General features: G+C 42.1%; 1 protein-coding gene and 1 non-coding gene across 7 annotated transcripts in view; both read left to right on the plus strand.

Annotated features, from left to right (window-relative positions):
• The window catches only part of APP (amyloid beta precursor protein), a 313,643-nt gene that overhangs the window by 75,889 nt on the left and 213,336 nt on the right, over positions 1–24,418 (plus strand). For all 6 annotated transcript variants that reach the window (XM_069549724.1, XM_069549735.1, XM_069549746.1 and 3 more), the window contains exon 3: positions 21,451–21,580. In XM_069549724.1, coding sequence (XP_069405825.1) covers positions 21,451–21,580 — 130 coding nt within the window. The remainder of the gene's footprint in view (positions 1–21,450; positions 21,581–24,418) is intronic.
• On the plus strand, positions 20,782–20,854 carry TRNAR-CCU (transfer RNA arginine (anticodon CCU)). Its single transcript has one exon. It is a non-coding gene; the product is annotated as a tRNA-Arg (tRNA).

The following is a 24,418-nucleotide window of genomic DNA, read 5'->3' on the forward strand; positions in this document are numbered from 1 at the left end:
TCTTAGAAAAGAAAAATGAGGAACAAGGGTGAATTGAGTCAGTTTATGTTGACAGGTGCTTGAAATCTACTTGTACGTGGAGAATATTTTTTCCTACTGATGGAGAGAATCTTGGGGTGGGGATAATTTACAGAATTTTGAAAGTGGCATCCAGAAACTGGATCCTCAGACACTGGAAACCGAAACTCAGTGCTTCCTGGAATTTCTCTATTGGGATCTCTTGTTATCTGCTTATCCTTTATGTTCACTTCATTTTCTCTGGCATAAGATGGGCTTCCCCTAGGAGGTCAGGGAAAATGGCAGCCAGTAGCTCTAGGAATGTGCCTTCCCAGTTTAGAATTCCAACCTTATCCTGGTAGTTTGCACTCTTAATTCCCAGCAGGGGTTCTCGTTCATGCTTTTGGTCATGCATCTATCTTTGGACCAGTTATCTTAGCCACCAAGGACCCAGTACTGGGACTGGCTTGTCTTGGTCATGAGGGTGTATGGTTTGTTTGGTAAGCCAAGCAGAGCCACCTGGTGTAGGGAGAGGAGCTCTTGCCAAAAAAAGGGGTGATGAGTGGCATGGAGGCAAAATAGAATAATGACCACAGCCCACCCAACACAATGGGCTTAGAAGCACACAGTGCCTTTTCAAAGCTTTGTAGATTGGAGAATGGGCATCTGAGGAAATTCATAGTGCATCATGACTTTAAACAACTTTTGGGAAGGTATGGTGGGGGCGGTGTTGCTGGTGAGATATTCGCTCAGAACCTTTAAACTTGTAACATTCCTTATTGGTATTTTAGAGTCTTCCTACTATTTGCCATGTTGTAGGTAGTCTGAAATTTTTCTTTTATAACTAGAAATAACCTTTCATTTGTAAGGCTGAATATTTTTGTGTGCTGTTGGGGAATGTTTTTTTTTTTTTCTTTTTTTCTTTAAACTGTATGTTTTTATTTTAGATGATTGTTTGATTCCTTGTTAATATAGCCAAGGAAAATACTGTTCATAATTTTTTCAGCTCTCCTCACAGGTTTTGTAAGATATATTATTTTTGTATTCTTAAAGTTTAATATTATGGTCTGTTCTATTGCCATAATTCTCACAGTCGTATGTTCTGCCTTTAATTTGATTCATTGTTTGCAGCCAATCCTTTCACCAAAGGATCTCAATTTCTATATTTTTGATTCCTCTCTTTCTTTGAATGCCGTCATCTTGTTATTTCCAGAAGTTGTTCTTATTAAACAATAACTTAGTTATTGTTTAGAATACCAGGTGGACAGGTATTTTTGTTTAACACCTTTAAGGTATATATATCATGGCATCTACCATTGTGCAGATTCCCCTTTTTTAATATACAAAACTGTCCCCACTTACGGTGCTCTTCATTTACTGATTATTTTCTCTCAATAGTGATGAATCATTTTTTTCTTTATGTTCTCAGTTCCTCTTGTGACCAAAACACAGATGTTTTAGAGACAGCTGGCTGAGTCAGAGAGGCAGCTGTGAGCAGTCTGTGGTCCTAGGACAGAATGAAAGCAACTGAACTCATGGCTGTGACCTCATTTTGACCTTTTGCTAACCAGTTTAACTCACTTGTTAATTTGTTTTTCCAAAGAATGGCCTGGATAGCTGTGCCTCCTGTCTGTTGGTGCTTACCTTAGTGTGATGTGTCAAATATTAGTATTTTGATGGTGAATTATCTAGTCCTTGTCCTTTAGAGTCTCCTGCTTCTCTCGTTTTGTACTCCCTGCTACTGGTTGTTTTGTCATTATTATTATTTTTGTTTTTTATTTTGTTTTTTGGTTGTGCTGGGTCTTCATTGCCACACAAGGTGGCAATTTGTCTAATTCTGGTGCTTGAGCCTTTCATTGCAGTGGTTTCTTCTGTTGCCGAACACAGGTTCTAGGGTGTTGTAGCTTAGTTGCTGGGTGGCATGTGGGATCTTCCCAGACGAGGGATCTAACCCATGTTTCCACGTTGGCAGGCAGATTCTTAATCACTGAATCACCAAGGAAGTCCTGGTTGTTATTATTAATACTGGCATTTTTGCCTCTTGATTCCTTTGGTCCTATCATTGGTTGTGGGCAAGGTTAGGAAGAAAAAAGTAAAAATTGAGGCTTCCCAGGTGGTGCTAGTGGTAAAGAACCCACCTCCCAGTGCAAGAGATGGCAGGTTCAATCCCTGGGTCTGGAAGATCTTCTGGAGAAAGAGATGGCATTCCACTCCAGTATTCTTGCCTGGAAAATCCCATGGACAGAGGAGCCTGGCGGGCGATAGCCCATGTGGTCACAAAGAGTCTGAGACAGCTGAGCCGCTGAGCATGCCCCTTAACTCCTGTCTTAAAGCCCTTATAAAGCTTGACTGGGAAAATAGTTTGAAACTTAGGTTTGTGTAATCAGCATTTTATCTCATTTCATCCACATTCTTGGTACCCATAAATTTCCTCCTGTTCCCTAATGATAATAGTTATGTTTCTGCCTAGTCATTATTTAAATACTGGGCACTTTTGAAATATAAAAATTTTCTTTATATTTTTAAATTAGCACAGTGAGTACCATTCTTTTATTTTTCTCCATCAAATGTGTATTGAGGACTGGTATAGACTAAATATTTGTGTCTTTCCCTAAATTCTTCCCTGGTGGCTCAGTGGGTGAAGAGTCTCCCTGCAATGTGGGAGACCCAGGTTTGATCCCTGGGTGGGGAGGATCCCCTGGAGAAGGAAATGGCAACCCCCTTCAGGATTCTTGCCTGGAGAATTCCATGGATAGAGGATCCTGGTTGGGCTACAGTCCGTGGGATCACAAGGAGTAGGACACGACTGAGTGACTAACACTTTCACTTTTGCCCAAAATTCATATGATGAAGCCTTAAGTTCCACTGGGGTAGTGTTTGGAGGTGGAGACTTTGGTAGATAATCGAGGTTAGATGAGGTCATGGCGGTGGGGCCTTCACGATGAGACTGGCGCCCTTATAAGAAAGGACACCAGAGAACTTGCAGAGTTTGCTTTTTCTGCCTTGCTCACACAAAGAGGGGCGGTGAGCACCCAGAGAAAAGGTGGCAGTCTGCAAGCCAGCAACAGAACTTTCAACAGAACTCCACTCTGCTGGCACCCAAGACTTCCAGCCTCCAGGACTGTGAGAAAATAAATTCCTGTCACTTAAGCCAACCAGTTGATGATAGTTGGTTAAGGTAGCCTGAGCGAAGACTAGGACTTACTTTAACTCCTTTGGGCAAAAGGATTATAGGCCCAAGGTGTCACTGAGAATGACAGTTCCTAAAGATCCTGCTTTACAAAACATTCTAACCAACACTTGTCCCTGACTCAGCATGAGTCCTCATTTGGCAACTGCTTGTGGACGGCCTGTTGTTGGCACAGAGACTGGGACTGAATGAGGCTGGTGCTCTGCACTGCTTCCTGCACTGACAGTGAAGTGAAAGTCGCTCAGTCATATCTGACTCTGCGACCACATGGACTATACAGTCCACGGAATTCTCCAGGCCAGAATGCTGGAGTGGGTAGCCTTTCCCTTCTCCAGGGGATCTTCCCAACCCAGGGATCAAACCCAGGTCTCCCACATTGCAGGCGGATTCTTTACCAGCTGAACCACAAGGGAAGCCCTCTTAAAATGGCAGAGCCACCCCCCTCCCATAAAATGACCCTGAGCTCCTCTCCTGCAGAGACTGTTTTTCCCACTGACAGAATTCCAAAGAAATTTTTAGCAAGAATTGGGGTTGTTGGCCCATCGTCTACATTTGCCCTGAGTTTATTTTTACCCAGTTAAGATGCAGGTGCTGTGATAACGCTCAATACACATGTGAACATGGTCTTCAATATTCAGTTAAACCTACCAAATGATCACTAAATACACTCCCTGAAAACAGGAAGCAAACCCTAGATTATTCTTTATGTGACCCTGTGGTAATACATTCTGTTGAATTTTTTTTTTAGTAGTAGTATTCTTCTTCTTCTTCTTTTTTTTTTTTTTCAATTTTTACTTGTTTCTTTTTGTTTGGCTGTATTGGGTCTTATTTGCAGCACATGGGAGCTTTAATCTTTGTTGTGGTATGAGAAATCCTTGATTGCAGCATGTGGGGTCTAGTTCCCTGGCCAGGGAAAGAACCTGGGCCCCCTGCATTGGGGAGCTCAGAGTCTTAGCCACTGGACCACCAGGGAAGCCCTTGCTCTACCGTTGCCTGTTGATGGACTGTGTTTTCCAGCAGTTACCCTCTCCCCTTCAGTTTTGATTGGACATGAGACTTGTTTTAACCAGCAGAATGGAATGGTAGTGACACTGGTTTACTTCTGGGTGTAAGCCTTAAGAAGGCCTGGAAATTTCTCCTTTTGCACTCTGGGAAGGAAGCCATGGGAAGAAACCCGAGTGGAAGAGAATGGAGGCCCTCATTCAGTTGCCCTTGCTTGCAATACTCCAGCTGATACCATATGAAGAAGAATTACTTGGTCTATTCACATAGTTGTCAGGACTTCTAAATTATTGTGGTGCAGTTCGCCTTTAAGGTGGCTCCCAACAGTGCTCACCTCCCCTCTGGGACTCACATCCGTGCATCGTCTCCTCCCACACTGTGCCGGAGGATACAGAAACGATGCATGTGACGTTTGAAGCTAGATCATAAAAGGCGCGTGGCTTCTACCTTGCATACTTTTGCTGTATTGGAAGCCAGCTGCCATGTTGTGAGGATACTCAAGTAGCTCTGGAGACATGTACGTGTGCTAATACGGACCTGAGTGTTCCTGCCAGCAGCCAACACTCACTCGTCAGGCAACAAGGAAACTACTTGGAAGTGGATCCTGTAGTCTAGTGAAGCCTCCGTTTGACCGGAGCCGTAGCTAACATCTTGACTGCACCCTTTTACAAGTCAGGATCACTCAGCTAAGCTGCTTCCAGATTCCTGACCCACAGAAACTGTGAGATAAGAGATGCTTCCTGTTTGAAGCTACTAAGTTTGGGGATAGTCTGTGTGCAATAATAGATGACCACAACAAACGCTCCCTTGATGACTGTTTTCCTCTGTGGTCCTTTGGTAGAAAAAAAATTCCTTCATTCTATACTAGATGGAGAAAGTGCTGCCATCACAGAAACAATTTGAAAATAACTATAGAAATTATTCATCATGTAACAGCCTACAGTGGCCGCTTGCCTTAATGAACTATTATATTACCTAGCCATTGGTCTCAGGAACCTAGGTGTCTTATAAATATAAGTAGATCCAAACTAGGATAATATTCCCCTTGAAACATATGTTATAAAGGCTAGGAAGAAAAATTAGAATTTTTATATTTTGTTGTCCTCTTTCTTTTGGATGAAATGAGACTTTAACAAATAATGTTTTATTTAAACTAAAGGCTTTTGGTTGAGTGAAGAAAAAATTGAAAATACACTGCAGTTCTTCATCTGAAGTATCATTCCATCCCCAATTTTTACTTTTTATACCAAATTTAATTCAGGCCAGTTGAGCAAATATTTACTGATTGAGGACAGAATTTTGTGTCAGGTGTTGCTGAGTGGCCAGATATCATTCTTGGCTCAGAGAAAGTGAAAGTGTTCATTGCTCAGTCATGTTTGCTTCTTTGTGACCCAATGGACATTAGCCTGCCAGGCTCCTCTGTTCATGGAATTCTCCAGGCAAGAATACTGGAGTGGATTGCTATGCCCTCCTCCAGGGGATCTTCCTGACCCAGGGCATGAACCCAGGTGTCGCATTGCAGGCAGATTCTTTACCATCTGAGCCATCAGGGAAGCCTCTGTTGGATCTTAAGGAGCTTCTAAGTATACAGTGAGATAAACTGAGAAAAGAACTGAGGAAATTGAAGATGTGGATGAGGCTGTGAAGTAGACGATCTTGATTTGTGAGGGTTTGGGATCTAACCCTAGAAGTGAGTAAGGGCTATGTGATTGTTTTCAGCAAGAGTTTTCTGGTCACGATACTAATAGAAAGATTAACCTATATGCAAGGGTGATCTGAATTGAGAAGAGAAGGGGATTCAGGGAACTTCCCTGGTGTCTAGTGGCTAAGAATCCCTCTTGCGGTGCAGGGGATGTGGGTTTGATCGGTGGTCAGGGAACTAAGATCCCACATCCCAGGAAGCAACTAAGGCGGAGAGCTGCAAAAACAACAACAAAAAATCCTGCATAATGCAACTAGGACCCAGCACAGCCTAAATAAATAAATATTTAAAAAGAGAAGGGAATTCAAGTCTCAAGATGCTAGTGTGAAAGGCATGGGAAAGATGATCCTGTCCATCGCTCTTGTATAGATGAACACATATGTGATACCTCAGTTCAGTTCAGTTCAGTCGCTCAGTCATGTCCAACTCTTTGCGACCCCATGGACTGCAGCGTGCCAGGCCTCCCTGCCATCACCAACTCCCGGAGCTTACTCAAACTCATCTCCATTGAGTCAGTGATGCCATCCAACCATCTCATCCTTTGTCGTCCCCTTCTCCCCTCTTCAGTCTTTCCCAGCATCAGGGTCTTTTCAAATGAATCAGTTCTTCGATCAGATATCATTCTTGGCTCAGAGAAAGTGAAAGTGTTCATTGCTCAGTCATGTTTGCTTCTTTGTGACCCAATGGCTTAAGTATTGGAGTTTCAGCTTCAGCATCAGTCCTTCCAATGAATATTCAGGACTGATTTCCTTTAGGTTGGATCTCCCTGCTGTCCAAGGGACTCTCAAGAGTCTTCTCCAACACCACAGTTCAAAAGCATCAATTCTTCGGCGCTCAGCTTTCTTTATAGTCCAACTCTCACATCCAGATGCTGTTATAAGGGAGCTCTTAGGGTCCGGTGCAGTGAAAGGGAAGCATGGGCCTCTCTTTAGAACCTGCATTCAAATGCAAGCCTTCACTCTGACACCTGAGCAGTCCAGGATGCTGCCTAATGGATCTTAGACTATGTCCCCCTTTTATGGTAGGAGCGCACAGGTGTGTATTGTAAAAGTTAAACGTTGTCAGTTAAATGAAAAATAATAAAAGTCTCAGTTCTGTTCTTTCTCTTCTTTTAAGGAAAAAAGTTAAAACATAGGCTCTTTGACCCTCCCTAATATGCAAAACACCTTCTGGGACTCAGGGGTGTAGAGCAGGTGTCAGTGACTCTGCTTGCTTGTGCTGGGAACAGGTCTCTGGAGGGAGTTTGAACAGATTAAATCTTGAGCACTGGCTGAGATTTCCAGCACATATGGCTTTGCTTCTAGTCTCTTCTATTAGATTATGGATATCCTTTCTTTTTCCTAAGTATTTTCTTTTCCACAATTAGCAGTATGTGTTTTCTGTTTCTTTAACCTCCTTGCTCTAAATGAACAGTTGTTTTGTCTATAAATTAACAGAATCATAAGACAAAGCATACCAGTGCCTGGCCCAAACAAAAGCTGATGAGTTGAACAAAGCAATTTCCTTTGCCCAACTGTCTGCTCTAAAATATATAACCCCAGACAAGACTTCTTTGTCAACTTTGCTGTCTTCTCTTCATTTTTTAGTTATGTGAAGTTAAACTTAATTAAACACATGTGATCCTTTTAATCTAATCAACTTTGAGGGCACATGGTAGACATGCTGCTACGGTAGATACTGAAATATTCTTGGCTGTTATTATTTTTGCTGTGTGTGCCGTCCAGTTTTGTAGGCTTAAAATTGACCCACAAATGACAAGTACCTATGAATAGTTGTTCTGGTATTTGAAAGATGCAAGAATTCATATTATGTGAAAATTTTTTGAGTAGAGGTACCCTACCTGTATATGAGTTCAGTTCAGTTCGGTTGCTCAGCCGTATCCAACTCTCTGTGACCCCATGGACTCCTGCACACCAGGCTTCCCTATCCATCACCAACTCCCAGAGCTTGCTCAAACTCATGGATTTTCTAGTAGTCACGTATGGATATGAGAGTGGGCTTCCCTGGTGGCTCAGCTGGTAAAGAATCTGCCCTAAATGTGGGAGACCTGGGTTTGATCCCTGTGTTGGGAAGATCCCCTGGAGAAGGGAACTGCTACCCATTTCAGTATTCTGGCCTGGAGAATTCCATGGGCTGTATAGCCCACGGGGTCGCAAAGAGTCAGATGTGACTGAGCGACTTTCACCTGTACATGAATACAGATACATTTTTTGCATTATTGGTCTGGATAGCTATAGGGAATGCTTGTACAAACCATAGGATTCATAGGTGAAAGAGATGAAATCAGTTTGGATATTTCTTTGCACACCATTAATCATTTTTAATCAGATTAATGTTTCATGTAACCTTTGTCCTTATTATTCTCTAGCTGTTTCCTAAATGCATACTCAGTTATTACACATTTGCAGTGATATTATGGCCTTTTATATTTGACCTCTTATTAATTAAAAGTGTTTTGCCTGTATTGTATTTTTCTTTCTTCATTTCAGCTTTATTGAGATAGACTGGACGCTTTGCACATGTGTATGTGCTCCCTCAGCTCGTCCCCCCGTCTCCTTCCCCGCTGTTCTTTATGTGTGTTCTATCCCTGCCCTGCAGATAGTTCATCAGTACCTTCTTCTAGACTCTCTGTATGCACTAATATATGATACTTGTTTTTCTCTTTTTGACTTTACTCTATATGAGACTGTAGGTTTATCCACATCGCTACAAATGACCCAATTTTGTTCCTTTTATGGGCTTTTTCAAAAGCTTGTTTGTTTATATGCATTTAAAATTTTTACTTTATATTGGAGCATATTTGGTTAACAATAGTTTGGACATTTTAAAAATGAGAAAATGAGCCCTAAGTTAACAGAAAGACAGTGAGGATCTTGGCTACATGTGGACACATCTATTTGTGTTCTCAGTCGTGTCCTGTCCTGTTTATTTTGGTATTCCCCTCCCCCGTTTGTCTTTACATTCAGCGTGTTGGTATAATAGTGACTCATACTTTGAACAGAGTTCTTGCACAATATTTTCCAACTCTGAGTATGAATGTATGCATATGGCAGTATATTTACATACAGTGTCAGAAACAGACTTGGGCCACGTTAATGGGAAATGGGCTGGTGCCCTGAAGCGTTTTCTGGGTCTTGCTCTTAGATGAGGTCGTCATTGTGAAAACACAGCAGTGCACGTCTTTCCCATATTGCAGTGGTGTTTCATCAGCTGTGTCTTGCCTCTCAGCTCCTCATTAAGTTGTAATCAGAGAGCAATTTCAGCTTCCAGTTCTCTTTTCCAATTAAATTAGATATAGCCTCTAATATCTCTCATTACTACAAGAATTTATGTTAAGAAACAGTTTGAGATGGGATTTTTTTTTTTTGTATTCCAGAAAATTGTAGAGGAGAGACTATGTTATTTTAATCCAGAAACAGAAATAGATTGACTTGGACATGCTTTGTTTCGGTTTTGATGCTGAAGTGAAAGTTGTTTAGAACTTAGAGTTAATATGCTCTCTGAGTACTCAGGGCTGTCACCAGTTTGAGGGCGTTTTATTTTTTTAAGTTTATGATATATTTTCTTTTTTTAAAAAATATTTGATCCAAGTATAGTTGATTTACAATGTTGTATTAATTTCTGCTATACAGCTGAGTGATACATGGAATCTAAATTATGACACAATGGAACAGAAACAAACTTGAACACAAACAGAAACAGATTGGGGCTTCAGCTTTGTCATCAGTCCTTCCAGTGAATATTCAGGGTTGATTTCCTTTAGGATTGACTGGTTTGGTCTCCTTGCTGTCCAGGGGACTCTCAAGTCTTCTCTAGCACAATCGAAAGCATCAGTTCTTCAGCTCTCAACCTTCTTTATGGTCCAGCTCTCACACTGCCCATGACTACTAGGAAAACCATAACTTTGATTATACAGACCTTTGTCAGCAAATTTATGTCTCTGGTTTTTAATACACTGTCTAGGTTTGTCATAGCTTTCCTTCCAAGGAACAAGTGTCTTTTAATTTCATGGCTGCAGTCACCATTCAGAGTGACTTTGGAGCCCCCCAAAATAAAATGTGTTACCGTTTCCACTTGTATTTGCCATGAATTGATAGGACCAGATGCCTTGATCTTAGTTTTTTGAATGTTGAGTTCTCCAGGGGATCTCCCCACCCAGGGATGGAACCCAGGTCTCCTGCATTGCTGGCAGATTCTTTACTGTCTGAGTCACTCAGGAAGAACTTTTAAACTTTTGGTTCTTTTTAATTCAAAATTTCAAGCATATGTAAAAGCAGAAAGAATAGTATATTGTATTCCCTCTGTGCTTATCATTCCAATTACTATAAAATCTAATCATTCTTGTTCTTGGAGAAGCCTGGAATCCCAGTTCTCTACCTTACCTCATTCAGATGCCATGCATTATTTCGGGCAAGCTCATCTCTTTTGCAGCTGTAAATCGATGAAGATAAAGTAAAGTAACACATGTTATTTATTGACTTCTGACTTACATGTTTAAGACACCATTTCAACAACACTACGTAATTTGTAGCATGTGTTCTCAGTTGCTTCAGTCGTGTCTGACTCTTTGTGACCCTCTGGACTATAAACCACCATGCTTCTCTGTCCATGACATTCTCCAGGCAGGAATACTGGAGTGGGTTGCCATGCCCTCCTCCAGGGCGTGTTCCAGACTCTGGGACCGAACGCAAATCTCCTGCATCTCCGTCACTGCAAGCAGATTCTTTACCACTTAGCTACCGGGGAAGCTTTTTTCAAAAAGAAATATCCTGGAGAATTTGATTAAAAGTGGATTGTTAAGTGTTGAAAGACCAGAAAGAACAGTAAGCAAATTCCTTTCAGAATTAGTATGAACGCACACAACCCTGACCATTAACTGTGCTAAGCCTTTTATTGGCCACATGTGATTTTGTGGTCTGGAAACATCCTTGGTCCAGACCTGGTACCAAGGTGGTGGTGGTTTAGTCAAGTTGTGTGTAAATACAACTTTTGGCATTCATTAATCCCTTGTCCCAGGTAGCCTGTTGCAAAATGATACTCCGAGGGGTCCCCTGTTTGTCCTTAATATTTCTAATGAAGGAACGCTTTTGTAGGAGTCTAATAGTACATGTCTTAAAGATATATTTTTTATATTTTTGTATATGTAAGTTCTTGGCTTTCTTAAGTATCATCCATATCTTTTCTTGGTTTGCTTATTTGACAACTTAAATATCATCTTGTCTGAGATTAATATTTTTTCAATTCAGATAAAGAGAGAAATGGAGACTCTGGATTTTTAAATTTAGAATGAAAATGTTCTGATGGTGACCAAGTCTTTAAGGTATTTTCCTGGGAAAGCTAATTATGGTGCCAACCATAACCTTCTAATATGGATCTAAGATGGTTTCTACTCTACCTCTCCTGGTTGTTGGTATTTGAAATTTCTTCAACCCCCTTGAATTTTTAAAATTTATGTGCAGATCGATTTGCTGTCAAAGATAAAACATATTTATATGGCCAGAGTAGTCAGCTGCTTGTTACAGATGCCTGGCCCAGTCAGATGGGCCCTCTTAGCCTAGGGAGAGCCTGACTTTTACATTTATTAACAATAATCCTTTGCTTTTTATATAAGATACTGTTATTGGTAGGGCTTCTCTAGTGGCTCAGACAATAAAGAATCTTCCTGCAACATAGGAGACCCAGGTTTCTGGGTTGGAAAGTTCCCCTGGAAAAGAGAATGGCAACCCACTCCAGTATTCTTTTATTTTTTTTAATTTTTATTTTTACTTTATTTTGCTTTACAATACTGTATTGGTTTTGCCATACATTGACATGAATCCGCCACAGGTGTACATGAGTTCCCAATCCTGAACCCCCCCTCCCACCTACCACCCCATATCATCTCTCTGGGTCATCCCCGTGCACCAGCCCCAAGCATCCTGTATCCTGTATCGAACATAGACTGGCGATTCGTTTCTTACCTGATAGTATACATGTTACAATGCCATTCTCCGAAATCATCCCAGCCTCTCCCTCTCCCACAGAGTCTAAAAGTCTGTTCTATACATCTGTGTCTCTTTTGCTGTCTCACATAGAGGGTTATCATTACCATCTTTCTAAATTCCATATATATGCATTAGTATACTGTATTGATGTTTTTCTTTCTGGCTTACTTCACTCTGTATAATAGGCTCCAGTTTCATCCACCTCATTAGAGCTGATTCAAATGTATTCTTTTTAATGGCTGAGTAATACTCCATTGTGTATATGTACCACAGCTTTCTTATCCATTCATCTGGTGATGGACATCTAGGTTGTTTCCATGTCCTGGCTATTATAAACAGTGCTGCGATGAACATTGGGATACACGTGTATCTTTCAATTCTGGTTCACTCCAGTATTCTTGCCTGGAGGATTCCATGGAGAGAGGAGCCTGGTGATCAATAGTCCATGGAGTCACAAAGTTGGACACGACTAAGTGGCCACATCATACTTCAGAGAACAATGTTAGATGACACTGAGGTGCTTATTTTTCTCAAAAGCTTATAATCGAACAATAATATCATACTATTCAGATTATCCTACACATTGATAATATCCAACGGGTGCTTAATGTATGCTGCTGCTGCTGCTGCTGCTGCTAAGTCGCTTCAGTCGTGTCCGACTCTGTGCGACCCCATAGACGGCAGCCTGTAGATTTCCCTATGTCTAATGGATCTGGACTTAGCCAGAAATATTTGTTACCTGTTGATCAAGCACTCACTGTGCTGTTACAGTGTTGACCACCATGGAGGGAACGGAAAATGAATCATACCGTCCCTGCCTTCAAGGAGTGTGTGTATAGTCTAAAGGGGCAGGAAGGTGCCTCATTGCCATAGGTGAGTGGCTGGTGGTCAGATAAAAGTGATGGCATAACGTGCTTCGGGTTCAGAGATTGAAGGGCTCAAGAAGGGGAATATTAGTGAACCAACTTTTGAGCTGGGGCATTTTTCTTGGGTTTTGTTCATTCAGAAGGAAGATGAAGCTACCAGAATAACTTATGTTTAAAAGGAGGGGGGCTTTTTAGACTTCACTGGTGGTACGGTGGATAGGCATCCACCTTCCAGTGCAGGGAACATGGGCTCGATCCCTGACCCAGGAAGATTCCACATGCCTCGGGGTAACTGAGCCTGTGCACCACCGCTAGGGAAGCCCACAGCCCTAGAGCCTTGCCTGCAACAAGAGAAGCCAGTGCAATGGGGAACCTGCGCACAACCGCGCAGGTAGCACCCTCCCCTCCCCGCCCCCACCTCGCATCTAGAGAAAGCCCGCACGCAGCGAGGAAAACCCAGCACAGCCATAAACAAATAAATATTTAAAAGTGGGTGTGCTTAATGAAGGAGACCCATCACTCCTCACTGGAGTTACAGGTAATCAGGTGATCCCTGTCTCATCCGCTCCGTATCTCTGTGACTTGGGTCCACAGCCGTCTCCTCCTAGTATCTCTCTGTCCATCTTATTTTCTTGCTTCTTCCAATTGCCTGCTTCCTGTCCCCTCGTGGTTTTGCCAGGCACCACCTCTGCCTGTGACTTCCCCCGCCTGCCAGCCTTAGCTAACCAGAGCCTGGATGTGTTCGTTCACAACGCTTAAGCAAGGAGAACGCAGTTGACAGAGTGCTTTCCTCTGGCTGTAAGCAGCTTTGGAGCCGGAGCTGCAGCGTTAAAATATGGGCACTTAGGAGAGCTCTTGCCGAGGAAGGGGGTGGGGGCTGGAGGGCTGCAGAGAGGGGCAGGCATGTTGGCAGCCTCCTGACCAATTCAGCCAACGTTCATGAAGGTGGACCACCTCGGGGAGGCTGCGAGCGGGGGTCTCATTGTGTTTCCTGCCTGTGCAAAGTATATTTGCAACGGGGAGGTGGTGCACATATGTACTTAACCCGAATGTCAGGCACACTGCGATAAATACCAGAAAGCATTCCTGAAGTGGGCGAGAAGGGTTCACATCTATTATACTGTGAGTGGAGGAGGTTTTTCCCCGGGGAGGAACCTCGTGGACCTCAGCAGTGTAAGGGTCTTAAGAAGAGTGTGCTTGTTGCACAGTGAGTGTGTTTATTCAGTGACTGCCCTGTGTAATTCAGGAAGGGTTTTTAGGAACTACGGACTGTCTGCTTTTCAAGGAACTGACCCAAGCCTAAATTTGCTTCTGCTTTAAGTATTGATTACTGAAGCTGTCATCATCTGAGTTTTTTCATAATTAAAAAAATAGTGATCAGTGGGATCAAATAGGAGACATTTTGGAAAAGGATGGGGGCCCTATAAAAATCAGGCTTTGCTAATACCTGCTGTTTTAGCAAATTCTCAGCAATGCTTGTTGTGTGAGCATACCGTGCATGCAATGTGCATAGCTTAGGGATCTCAGATATCTTTATTTCCTTTGTTAAGGTGTGAGACGCCACAAAGAAAACAGAATGCTTGTCATGAATTATTTGTCTCCTAACATCAAAATGCTTCTTTGTCTCTGGTCATATACTGGCACTGTTTAATAAAAAATAAGATACAGTCCAACTCTTGCAATCTCATGGACTGTAGCCCACCAGGCAGGCTCCTCTGTCCATGGAATTCGCCAGGCAAGAATACTGGAGTAGGTAGCCATTTCCTTCTCCAGGGGATGTTCCTGATCGGGAAATAGAAACCGGGTCTCCTGCATTGCAGGCAGATTCTTTACCGTATAAGCCACCAAGGAAGATATAGTATTTCAAATTTTTGTCAGAAACCTCAGTAGGGTTGTTATTGTGTTTTTTTTTTTGTTAGGTTTTTCTTTCTGACTTGGAAGTTCCTTGTGCTTGTGGTAATCACTGTGCCTAACTGGGACTAGATGTACTTTAGAAGAAATTACGTGTCTTTAATGTTTGGTGTGCCTCCCCCCTTTTAAATAAACTTCCTGAATTGAGAACAGCAATTTTTTACTCTCTTTGGCAAATTCAAATTAATAGCTCCTTGTCTCAGGATAAAAGTGGCTGCTTGGGTGGAAGTTGCCACTTCCCTTTTCATTGTTAAGCAGTAGGCAAACCAAGCATGGGATTCATGTGGTTTCCTAGTTTCCTCCAACTGTCTGTTAACAATCACCGATGTCCCCATCCTAGAGAAGGAAGGTAAAGTGCAGGAAATAACACATATGCCCTAGATTTTAGGATGGAAACTGGAAGGAAATTCTGTGTTTGGCTGATCACTTTGTAGAGCTCTGGTGGCCTTCAGGGAATAAGCCCCGTCTTCTCTGATCATTTTGTTGCTATTGTTCAGTCGCTCAGTCATATCCAACTCTTTGTGACCCTATGGACTGCAGCTCGCCAGGCTTCCATGTCCTTCACCGTCTCCTGGAGTTTGCTGATGCCATCCAGCCATCTCATCCTCTGTCACCCCCTTTTCCTCCTGCCCTCAATCTTTCCCAGCATCAGGGTCTCTTCTGATGAGTCTGCTCTTCATATCAGGTGAAGTTTTGGAGCTTCGGCTTCAGCATCAAACTTCCCAATGAATATTCAGGGTTGATTTCCTTTAGGATTGACTGTTTTGATCTCCTTGCTGTCCAAAGGACTCTCAAGCATCTTCTTCAGTACCACAGTTGGAAAGCATCAGTTCTTCAGCACTCTTTCATCTTAACTGGTCCATGTGCAGTTCTGTCTGCTAGAAAATTACCTACCAAATAAGTTGCTGCTTTTTGCACCAGTTATTACCTTAGGACACTGAGATGGAAGGCATGTGAACCGCCATACACACACACACACACACACACACACACACACACACATATAGTTTTCTTATCAATATGTACCCTACTGATAGTTTTTTGGTTTAGAATTAAAACGAAGAAAATATGACTTGACTGTGCCTCCTACAGGCATAGTCCTCCTTGGTAGAAAGCGAAAGCTCCTGAGACAAGCCTCAGCAGGGTAGTATTTCTGTGAAGTGGCAGCTGGAACCCCTTTAGAAAAATGCAGTAACTCACACTTCTGCACCTCGTCCCTCAGGGCGAGCTCTCTGGTGTCACAGAGTTTATGACTCATGAGTGCTGTACTTTTGTGATGTAATAAACAAGACAAGGTGGTGGGAGAATTATATTCCTGCCCCAAAAGCCACTTCACCTTTTTTTCTGTTGGACAAAAAAGCCATGGGGATATTAAATTTTAGTGGCATTTTCAAGTTGAACATTGTCTGTGACGGAAATGCATGCGTTGAAGTGTTAAGCTACTTAAGAACAAAATAAAATCAGGCGAAGGAGCTGTTTCCATGTAGCGCTAAGTTGCTGGCAAGGGTTTTGGAAGAACAACTTTCTCAATACGAATCCAGGATCTGATTTACATATCCTTCTCTGTGTGTTTACATAGCTTGTACCGCCCCCATTGAATTTCCCTCAGACTACACTGACCAGCGGCTCTGTTTTTTAGAGCAGTTTTAGATGCTGCTCTAAAAACCAGTTCTCTTGTGACTCAGCTGGTAAAGAATCCACCTACAATGTGGGAGACCTAGGTTCTATCCCTGGGTTAGGAATATCCCTGGGAGAAATGGAAGGCTACCCACTCCAGTATTCTGGCCTGGAGAAATGCATGGACTAAGGGAAATCCTGGTAAGGACAAGCGTGTTGAGCCATTTGGTCCATTAGGATCCTGTGACCCAGGTCCTGCGTTTCATCGTTATTACCATGTGTTTTGTGAGGGAAAATTAGAAGCTGCCTACCTGACTTTGAGTAATATCAGCATACTGCAAAGTTACTATGATCAGGGGAACTGGTGTGTAATTCTTCAAAAGGTCTGATTATCTCTATGAATATATTATATATAGGGAAGACGTGCTCAACTTTTTTTTTTAATGAGATTAAATTACCTATATTTTTTAATTAAAGAGAAAATGTTTGGAAAAGTATCAAAGGAGAGTGCCTGGGAGAAATTTGAAAGTAGAGACTAGGATATATTCAGTCTACTACTATTGCTGACATCACTTAATCTGTGATGGAGGAACAGGGATGGTAAAGTAATTGAAGTAGTTTGTGAAATATTTGGGATCTTAGGGTAAGAGTTCAGCATTTTGAAGATAAACTTTTGTTATAAAGTGTTGCTAAATGAACTAAATTTTGTAGAATCTTAATGAAGTAATCACATAACATTTTATCAATAATAAAATATTCCTGTTCAGTAGAAAATTGTCTGAAATTTTATCTGTGATTGTTAGCTCTATAAAGTCATAGATGATAACCACTCTGTCACTGCACTTTACTAGCACAGGGCTTGACACATCATAGGTACTCAGTAAAATTTTAGTCAGTTGGATAGTACCCATACATTAACGTAGGGGTTTTCATCCAATAAAAACTTACTGAAACTGTACAAAGTACCAGTCACTATTTTAAGTTCTGGGAGGGGAACAGTGAACAAGAAAAATACAAAGTCGATGCCCTTGTTGAGCTTATATTCTAGAAGGAAAGACAGACAATAAATGACGTAGGACATGGGTTTGATCCTGGATCAGGAAAATCCCCTGGAGAAGGGAATGGCAACCCACTCCACTATTCTTGCCTAGAAAACTCCATGGACAGAGGAGCCCGGTGGGCTGAGTAGTCCATAGGGTCACACAGAGTTGGACATGACTGAGTGACCCTTTCACTTTCACACTGATCAGCGCTCTGTTTTTTAGAGCGGATTTAGAGGCTAGCAAAATGGAGAGGGAGGTGCAGAGATTTCCTCTGTACCCCCTGCCCTGACTCATGCGTAGCTTCTCCCCTTCTCTCAACATCCCCCAGCAGAATAGTACATTTTTTGCACCATTTATTTACATATATTTCTTTTTGGCTGCTCTGGGTCTTCGTGCCTGGGCTCGGACTTTTCTCTAGTTGTGTCAAGCTCAGGCTACTCTTTGTTGGGTTTGTGGGCTTCTTGTATCTGTGGCCTCTCTTGTTGCAGAGCCCTGGCTTTAGGCATTCAGACTTCAGTAGTTATGGGCCAGGGGCTTGGGCTTCCAGGATGGCTCAGCGGGTTAAGAATCTGCCTACAGTGCAGGAGACTTGGGAGACGTGAGTCTGATCCTTGGATCAAGAGGAGATCCCCTAGAGGAGGAAATGGCAACCCGCTCCAGTTTTCTTGCCTCAAAAATCCCATGGGCAGAGCAGCCTGGTGAGCTGCTGTCTGTGGGATCACAAAGAGTCAGACACGACTGAGCACAGCACACAATAATGGGCTAAGTTGCCCCAAGGCACGTGGGACCTTAAGTCCCCAACTAGGGATCAAACCCATGTACCCTGCATTGGCAAGTAGATTCTCAACCACTGGGCCACCAGGGAAGTCCCCAGAATAGTACATGTATTACCATCGAGGAACCTCCATGGACACATCAGGATCATCCAAAGTCCATAGTTGGATGGACTAGTTGGGTCCACTCTTGGCGGTGTACATTCTATGAGTTTGGACAAATGTATAATGACATGCACTCACCACTACAGTATCGAGTACCATAGAGAATAACTTCACTGTCCACCAAATCCTTTATGCTCTTCCTGTTCATCCCTCCTTCCCCCTAATTGCTGGTCATCACTGGTCTTGTTACTGTCGCCCTAGTTTTGCCTTTTCCAGAATGTCACATAGTTGGACTCATACATGTATTTTCACACTGGCTTCTTTCACTTAATAGGCAACTAAGATTCCTCTATTGGAGAAGGAAATGGCAACCCACTCCAGTGTTCTTGCCTGGAGCATCCCAGGGATGGGGGAGCCTGGTGGGCTGCCGTCTGTGGGGTTGCATAGAGTCGGACACGACTGAAGCGACTTAGCCGCAGCAGCAGCAGCCAAGATTTCTCTATGTCTTCTCATGGCTTTATAACTTCTTTCTTTTTCCTGCTGGGTAATCCGTTGTCTGGATGGACCACAGTTTTCACTCGTTTTCAGTGGTTTAATTTTTTAATAGATTTGACCTCAGGGTTGGGATAGGATAAGACAAGTGAGGCACTCAGGAATTAAGATAAGTCATATTTTCAGGCACTATTTAAAGGTCAAAAATTAATGCCCCAAACTCCACAGTGAACAAAAGATCAACATTTTAAAGACAGAAAGTTCCCTCTGAACGTCACTGACAATCATTAGCAAAATTCCTTCTATCCATAACCCACACTGTGGACGGTATCTTCGTGCTCTGAAACCTGCTTCTTCCCCAAAGTCACTGCTTCCCTCAAAGCCTTCTCAGGTCATTCTTTCCTCGCAGCCCTCCCAGCATTGACACAGGGATATCTTCCTTCTCCTGCATTTTCACCTCCAAACCATACTTTCCTCCTCCCTAAAAAACATCCCCCACCCAACCTGTGGATGGACTGGTTCCCACCTGTCCTCCATCTGTTGGAGGCATCCAAAGGGCTCTTTCTACCTCAGGGGCATCCCCCTCAATCTTCAAAGATTTTAGGCCCTCACTCTCTGTCATTCACCCAACTGCGTCTTTCATCATTCTTAGATGATTTTGATATCAACCTCGATGCTCCAAGATTCCAGTTTCTCTGTTCCTTGATTTTTATTCCTCCGGTGATTTTGCTTTTATCATTCTTCAGCCATTCTCTCTGAAATTCGTATTAGAATCCTTGCAGATAACAGTGCCTGTACCTCCTCCAGAATCTTAATTTCAACTCTGACTGTCCAACTACTGCTTCTATCCAACCCACTATTTTTTTTTTTTTTTGGTACCTTTAGGACAGAATTCTGTAGCCCACAGCAGGACTCATTGATACTACATCGATTTGGCTGTGATGGGTTTTAGTTGTTGCATTCGAGATCTTTCATCTTAATTGAGGGGACTGACTAGGGATCAAAGCCAGGCCCCCTACTGGAGTCTTAGCTACTGGACCACCAGGGAAGTCCTAATACTACAGTCTTTGAACTGTGTATCCCACTCTGCCTACATCCCCACTTGAGATTCTATTATAACCCATCATTATAACCATTTCCTTGCTTCTATCCTCAGTTCTCTTATATTTTCTCTCTTCATTGTATTTAACTGGCCAAACAGCAACTCTGGTGAAATGCAAGATTTATACAAGGGCAAGACCATTTTTGAAACAAATTTTTATGTTTCTGTTTTTCCTTCAAATCTCTTCTCATTATTATTAATAAGTAGAAGTGATCTGATATTTTCATAAACCCATTTTCGTTCCTCAAGTTTTACATTTCTTCCAAGTGTTCAGTAAACACCGTGATTTATTGAGAACAGTAATCAGTGAAGAGCTGTAGTTAGCTATCAAGGGAAGAGAGTCATCAATGCAGTTCTTTATCTAAAGGACATTCGTGATAACTGTTTGATAAATTATTCTTATGTAAATTACTCTGAACAAAGAGAGGAATTTTTTCAGAGAGATCTTGCTGTGTGTCATATCCTGTGTGTGAAATGTTTGCCTAGTTGACTAAGACAGGGTTGGGTTGAATTTCAGTCATGGTAATATTCTCAGGTGTATTTGCCATAATATTATTTAGAAGGGATATCCCTGGTGGTCCAGTGGCTAAGCCTTTATGCTCCCAGTGCAGGGGTCTGGGGTTTGATCCCTGGTCAGGGAACTAGTTTCCATGTGCTGCAGCTAAGACCTGGTACAGTCAAATAAATAAATAAAAATAGTTTTAAAAATTATTTTGGGCATTACAGACTATCTTCACACCCATTTACTTTGCATTGAGATGACCCCATACTTTTAAGAGCCGCCCCCCCCCCCCCCACCAATGGACTACAGTCCATAGGGTCACATTGAACCAAACTGAGTGACTTAGCACGCTCACACCTCCTCCCTTTCTTTTTTATCTCCCCTAGAAAATATGTTTGAACAGGGAAGTCTGGTAGGCTACAGTCCATGGGGTCGTACGAGTCGGACATGGCTTAGCGGAAACCACAAAACCACTAGAAAATAGGTTAAAGGACTTCTCTGGTGGTCCAGTGGTTAAGACTATGCACTCCTAATGCAGAGGTCCCAGGTTCGAATCCTGGTCAGGGAACTAGATCCCACATGCTGCAGCTAAGACCCAGCACAGCCAAATAAATTAAAAAAAGAAGAGAAAAAAAGTTAAGCTGGAATGGGTGCTTATGAAGTAGGAGTACGTGTAAAATAAAAGTTAGATTGCGTCATGTTTTGAGTGAACGATCATTTTCTTTACCCTGAATTCCCCAAAGTGTTAGTTGCTCTGTCGTGTCCAACTCTCTGTGACCCCATGGATTGCAGCCGACCAGGCTTCTCTATCCATGGAGTTTTCCAGGCAAGAATACTGGAGTGGGTTGCCATTTCCTTCTCCAGGGGGTCTTCCCAATCCAGGGATCGAACCCAGGTCTCCCACATTGCAGGCAGGTTTTTGTTTTGTTTTGTTTTGTTTTTTTAACCATCTAAGCCACCAGGGAAGCCCAAGCTTGACTACCGAATATATAGAGCCAGCCTGGATGTATAGGGCCAGCCTGTATATATATAGGCTGTATGTACATAGATATCGAATGTATATGGCCAGCCTGTACCCCTTGGGGTAGCAGCCGTGGTTCATCAGGTGCCTGTGTGCCAGCCCCACCTCAGGTAACAATGTACCCTCTCTGTGTGCTCTCCCAGGTCTACCCTGAACTACAGATCACCAATGTGGTGGAAGCCAACCAACCAGTGACCATCCAGAACTGGTGCAAGAGGGGCCGGAAGCAGTGCAAGACCCACGCACACATGGTCATTCCCTACCGCTGCCTGGGTGAGCTGGCCAGCCTTGGCGCTGGCGTTGATGGGCCATGGGCTTTGGGCATAAACGGGAAGGATGCTCTAATTATGAGATCAGATATGCAGGCTCTTCCTTCAGCATATTGCCTCTCTGTATTAGACTATATTTTGGACTCTTATTAAAGTATCCTGTGTCCTAACAATAAAGGAGCAGTATTTCCGGGCTTCCAGCCTCAGAATGAATTTACCTAATGTGCTTATTTTAATTAAAAATTGTGGGCCTCTTCTACAACTGCTGAATGAAAATGTCTGGTGGTGGGGCCCATAAATCTTAATTTCACTGATTTCTGTAGGTGATTCTCCTGTACCCAAATTGTCTAGAATTAGTAGAATTCACACCTTATATGTTTCTTGACATAGACTTCATAGAAGAGAGAGCCTAATGTGCATTTTGCTAATTCTCAAAAAGCGCTTTCTACAACAGCCCACTACTCTTCCTGTTTGATGATAATTGGGGAATTAGAGTTGAGCAAATTTTGTTATTCTGCTTACATCAAAACTGGAGGAAGCAGTTTGATCACTCAGATTTAAATGTGTGCTTTCACTTTTTACTGACTTTTACTCTAAACTGTTGTTCTAAAAACTGAATTGCTTTATGTAGTATCGTGTTTTTTCCTCTGGAAACACTGTCATACTCCACATTTAATCTGTCCTGGTTATTAGTTTCTTCCTGCTTGATTTTTTTTTTTTTTAATGTAGCTAGGCAATAGGGAAATCAACAGCCTTTGATCTGATAGCCAGCATCTAGATGTGTTCCAGAAGTATATTCATTGGCAAGGTGATTGTAAATAAGGACAAAGGGATTTATCTGAGAACGATGTAGATAAGTATTGATACACATTCCAATAATGTCTTGTAAAAACTAAAAAGGGTCTTAAAAAAAAAAGTCCCCAACAGCAAACTTAGAAATTCAGAATGACAAAGATTTTGTAATACTTTGGTCAAACATGAATGTTGTAAGAACCTATTGATTACTGTAGATGTCTGCACACACTTTGAGACATTAATAGGAAACTGGGCTAATCTCCAGTGTATGAAGATTTCATCTGATGGCTTTATGATAAAGAAAATATACAAAACCAGATTCTTAAACATTTGGCAGTTAAAGAGTTTCTTTGTTCCTAATTGCAAAAGACGACACTTGTGATGTGTTTAGCCACTTTCCCAGGCCGGGTATAGTATCTGGTGTTAACTGAGCACATCAACAACACCTCTTCTTGACTACTCATGGGACTAGATGATCATTATATACTTCCAGTTGGCCTGTATCCACATTATATACTTCACCTGGCCTATATGAATCTTTTATCATGTTTTCTCATTTTATGAATCCCTGGTATTTTTCTACTGAACCCAAAATTAGACCTTAACATGACAGTGACAAGCGGAACACACGATGCCTCCAACTTTTTTACTGAGCTCAGATTAGAATGAAGGATTGTACGTACTACCTCACCCCTAGGTGACGGCAAATTTTCCATCAGTTTCTCTTTTCCCCCTGATTTTTCAAATTGAACGAAATATTCTTTAAATTGTGTAGTAGTAGTGTTAGTTGCTCAGTTGTGTTCAACTCTGCAGCCCGTTGGACTAGAGCTCGCCAGGCTCCTCAGTCCATGTTAGAGGAGAGAATACTATGCCTGGAGAGAATACTCCAGGCAAGAATACTAGAACAGGTTGCCGCTCCCTGCTCCAGGGAATCTCCGTGATAGAACGCAGAGATCAAACCCAGCTCTCCCACATGGCAGGCAGATTCTTTGCCGGCTGAGCCACCAGGGCAATTCTATAGTGCTTTACAATTTTCAAAAGTTTCACAGTCGTGACGTCATATAATCCCATAACAACCCGTTTTTTTCCCTACCCCATTGCTGTCCCTCCCTTTTCCCTCTTCCCACTGGTAGCCACTAGTTTGTTCTCTTTATCTGTGAGTCTGCTTCACTTTTGTTTTATTCATGGGTTTGTTGTTTCTTTTAGATTCCACATATAAGTGGTATCATACAGTATTTGTCTTTTTCTGTCTGACTTGCTTCACTTAGCATTAATGCCCTCCAGATCTCTTCATGTTGTTGCAAAAGGCAAAATTTCATTCTTTAACTAAAAGTATTACAAAAGGTGATTCATAATATAACCCCAATGAATATGCACAGTGTGTCTTGTTTTCAGGAAAAGGAATAGAAAAACATGTGTGTAATTTATGTATTTTTAAAATTTCGTTCATACTGCATGATCCCAATAGTTTGAATATTATTTGTCCAGTTTTCTTCCCTTCCTTTCTCTTTCGTTCCTTTCTTCTTTCCTTCCCTCTTTGTGCCTGCCTAGATTTAACATCTGTTACACAGAGAGGTTATTAAGCGTTTTGTAGTTGCATAGGGCACCCATTGAAATACTCTGTGAGGCAGGTGATGTTGGATTTTTCAGTCTCACTTCACTGATACAAATATTGAAAGTCAGCAAGACTGAATTTCTTGCAGTAACTCACACATCAGTTTAGCAGTAGAATCAGGACCAAAGCCCAAGGATTTTTGATTCGCAATCTAGATTTCCTTCCAGTATCAGCAGAAAATTGTATTAGAGCCAATAACCACCTGATTTATAAAATCAAATCATAGAGGAAAGACTGAATTGGAGGCAATAACTAACACCTAAAAAAAAATCCCACAGTAGATATGTCTCATAAAGGCCACAGCCATATCTCTAGAAGCTCCATGGTTCTCTTCGTGTGATCAGGTTTCCACTTTATGGTAGGGATAGGCAACCTTCTTGTATACGGGGCTTCTCAGGTGTGGTTTGATGTTCACTTGCTAAGTCACGTCTG

Source organism: Ovis canadensis, chromosome 1 (genome assembly GCF_042477335.2).
Source record: "Ovis canadensis isolate MfBH-ARS-UI-01 breed Bighorn chromosome 1, ARS-UI_OviCan_v2, whole genome shotgun sequence".
Taxonomy (NCBI): domain Eukaryota; kingdom Metazoa; phylum Chordata; class Mammalia; order Artiodactyla; family Bovidae; genus Ovis; species Ovis canadensis.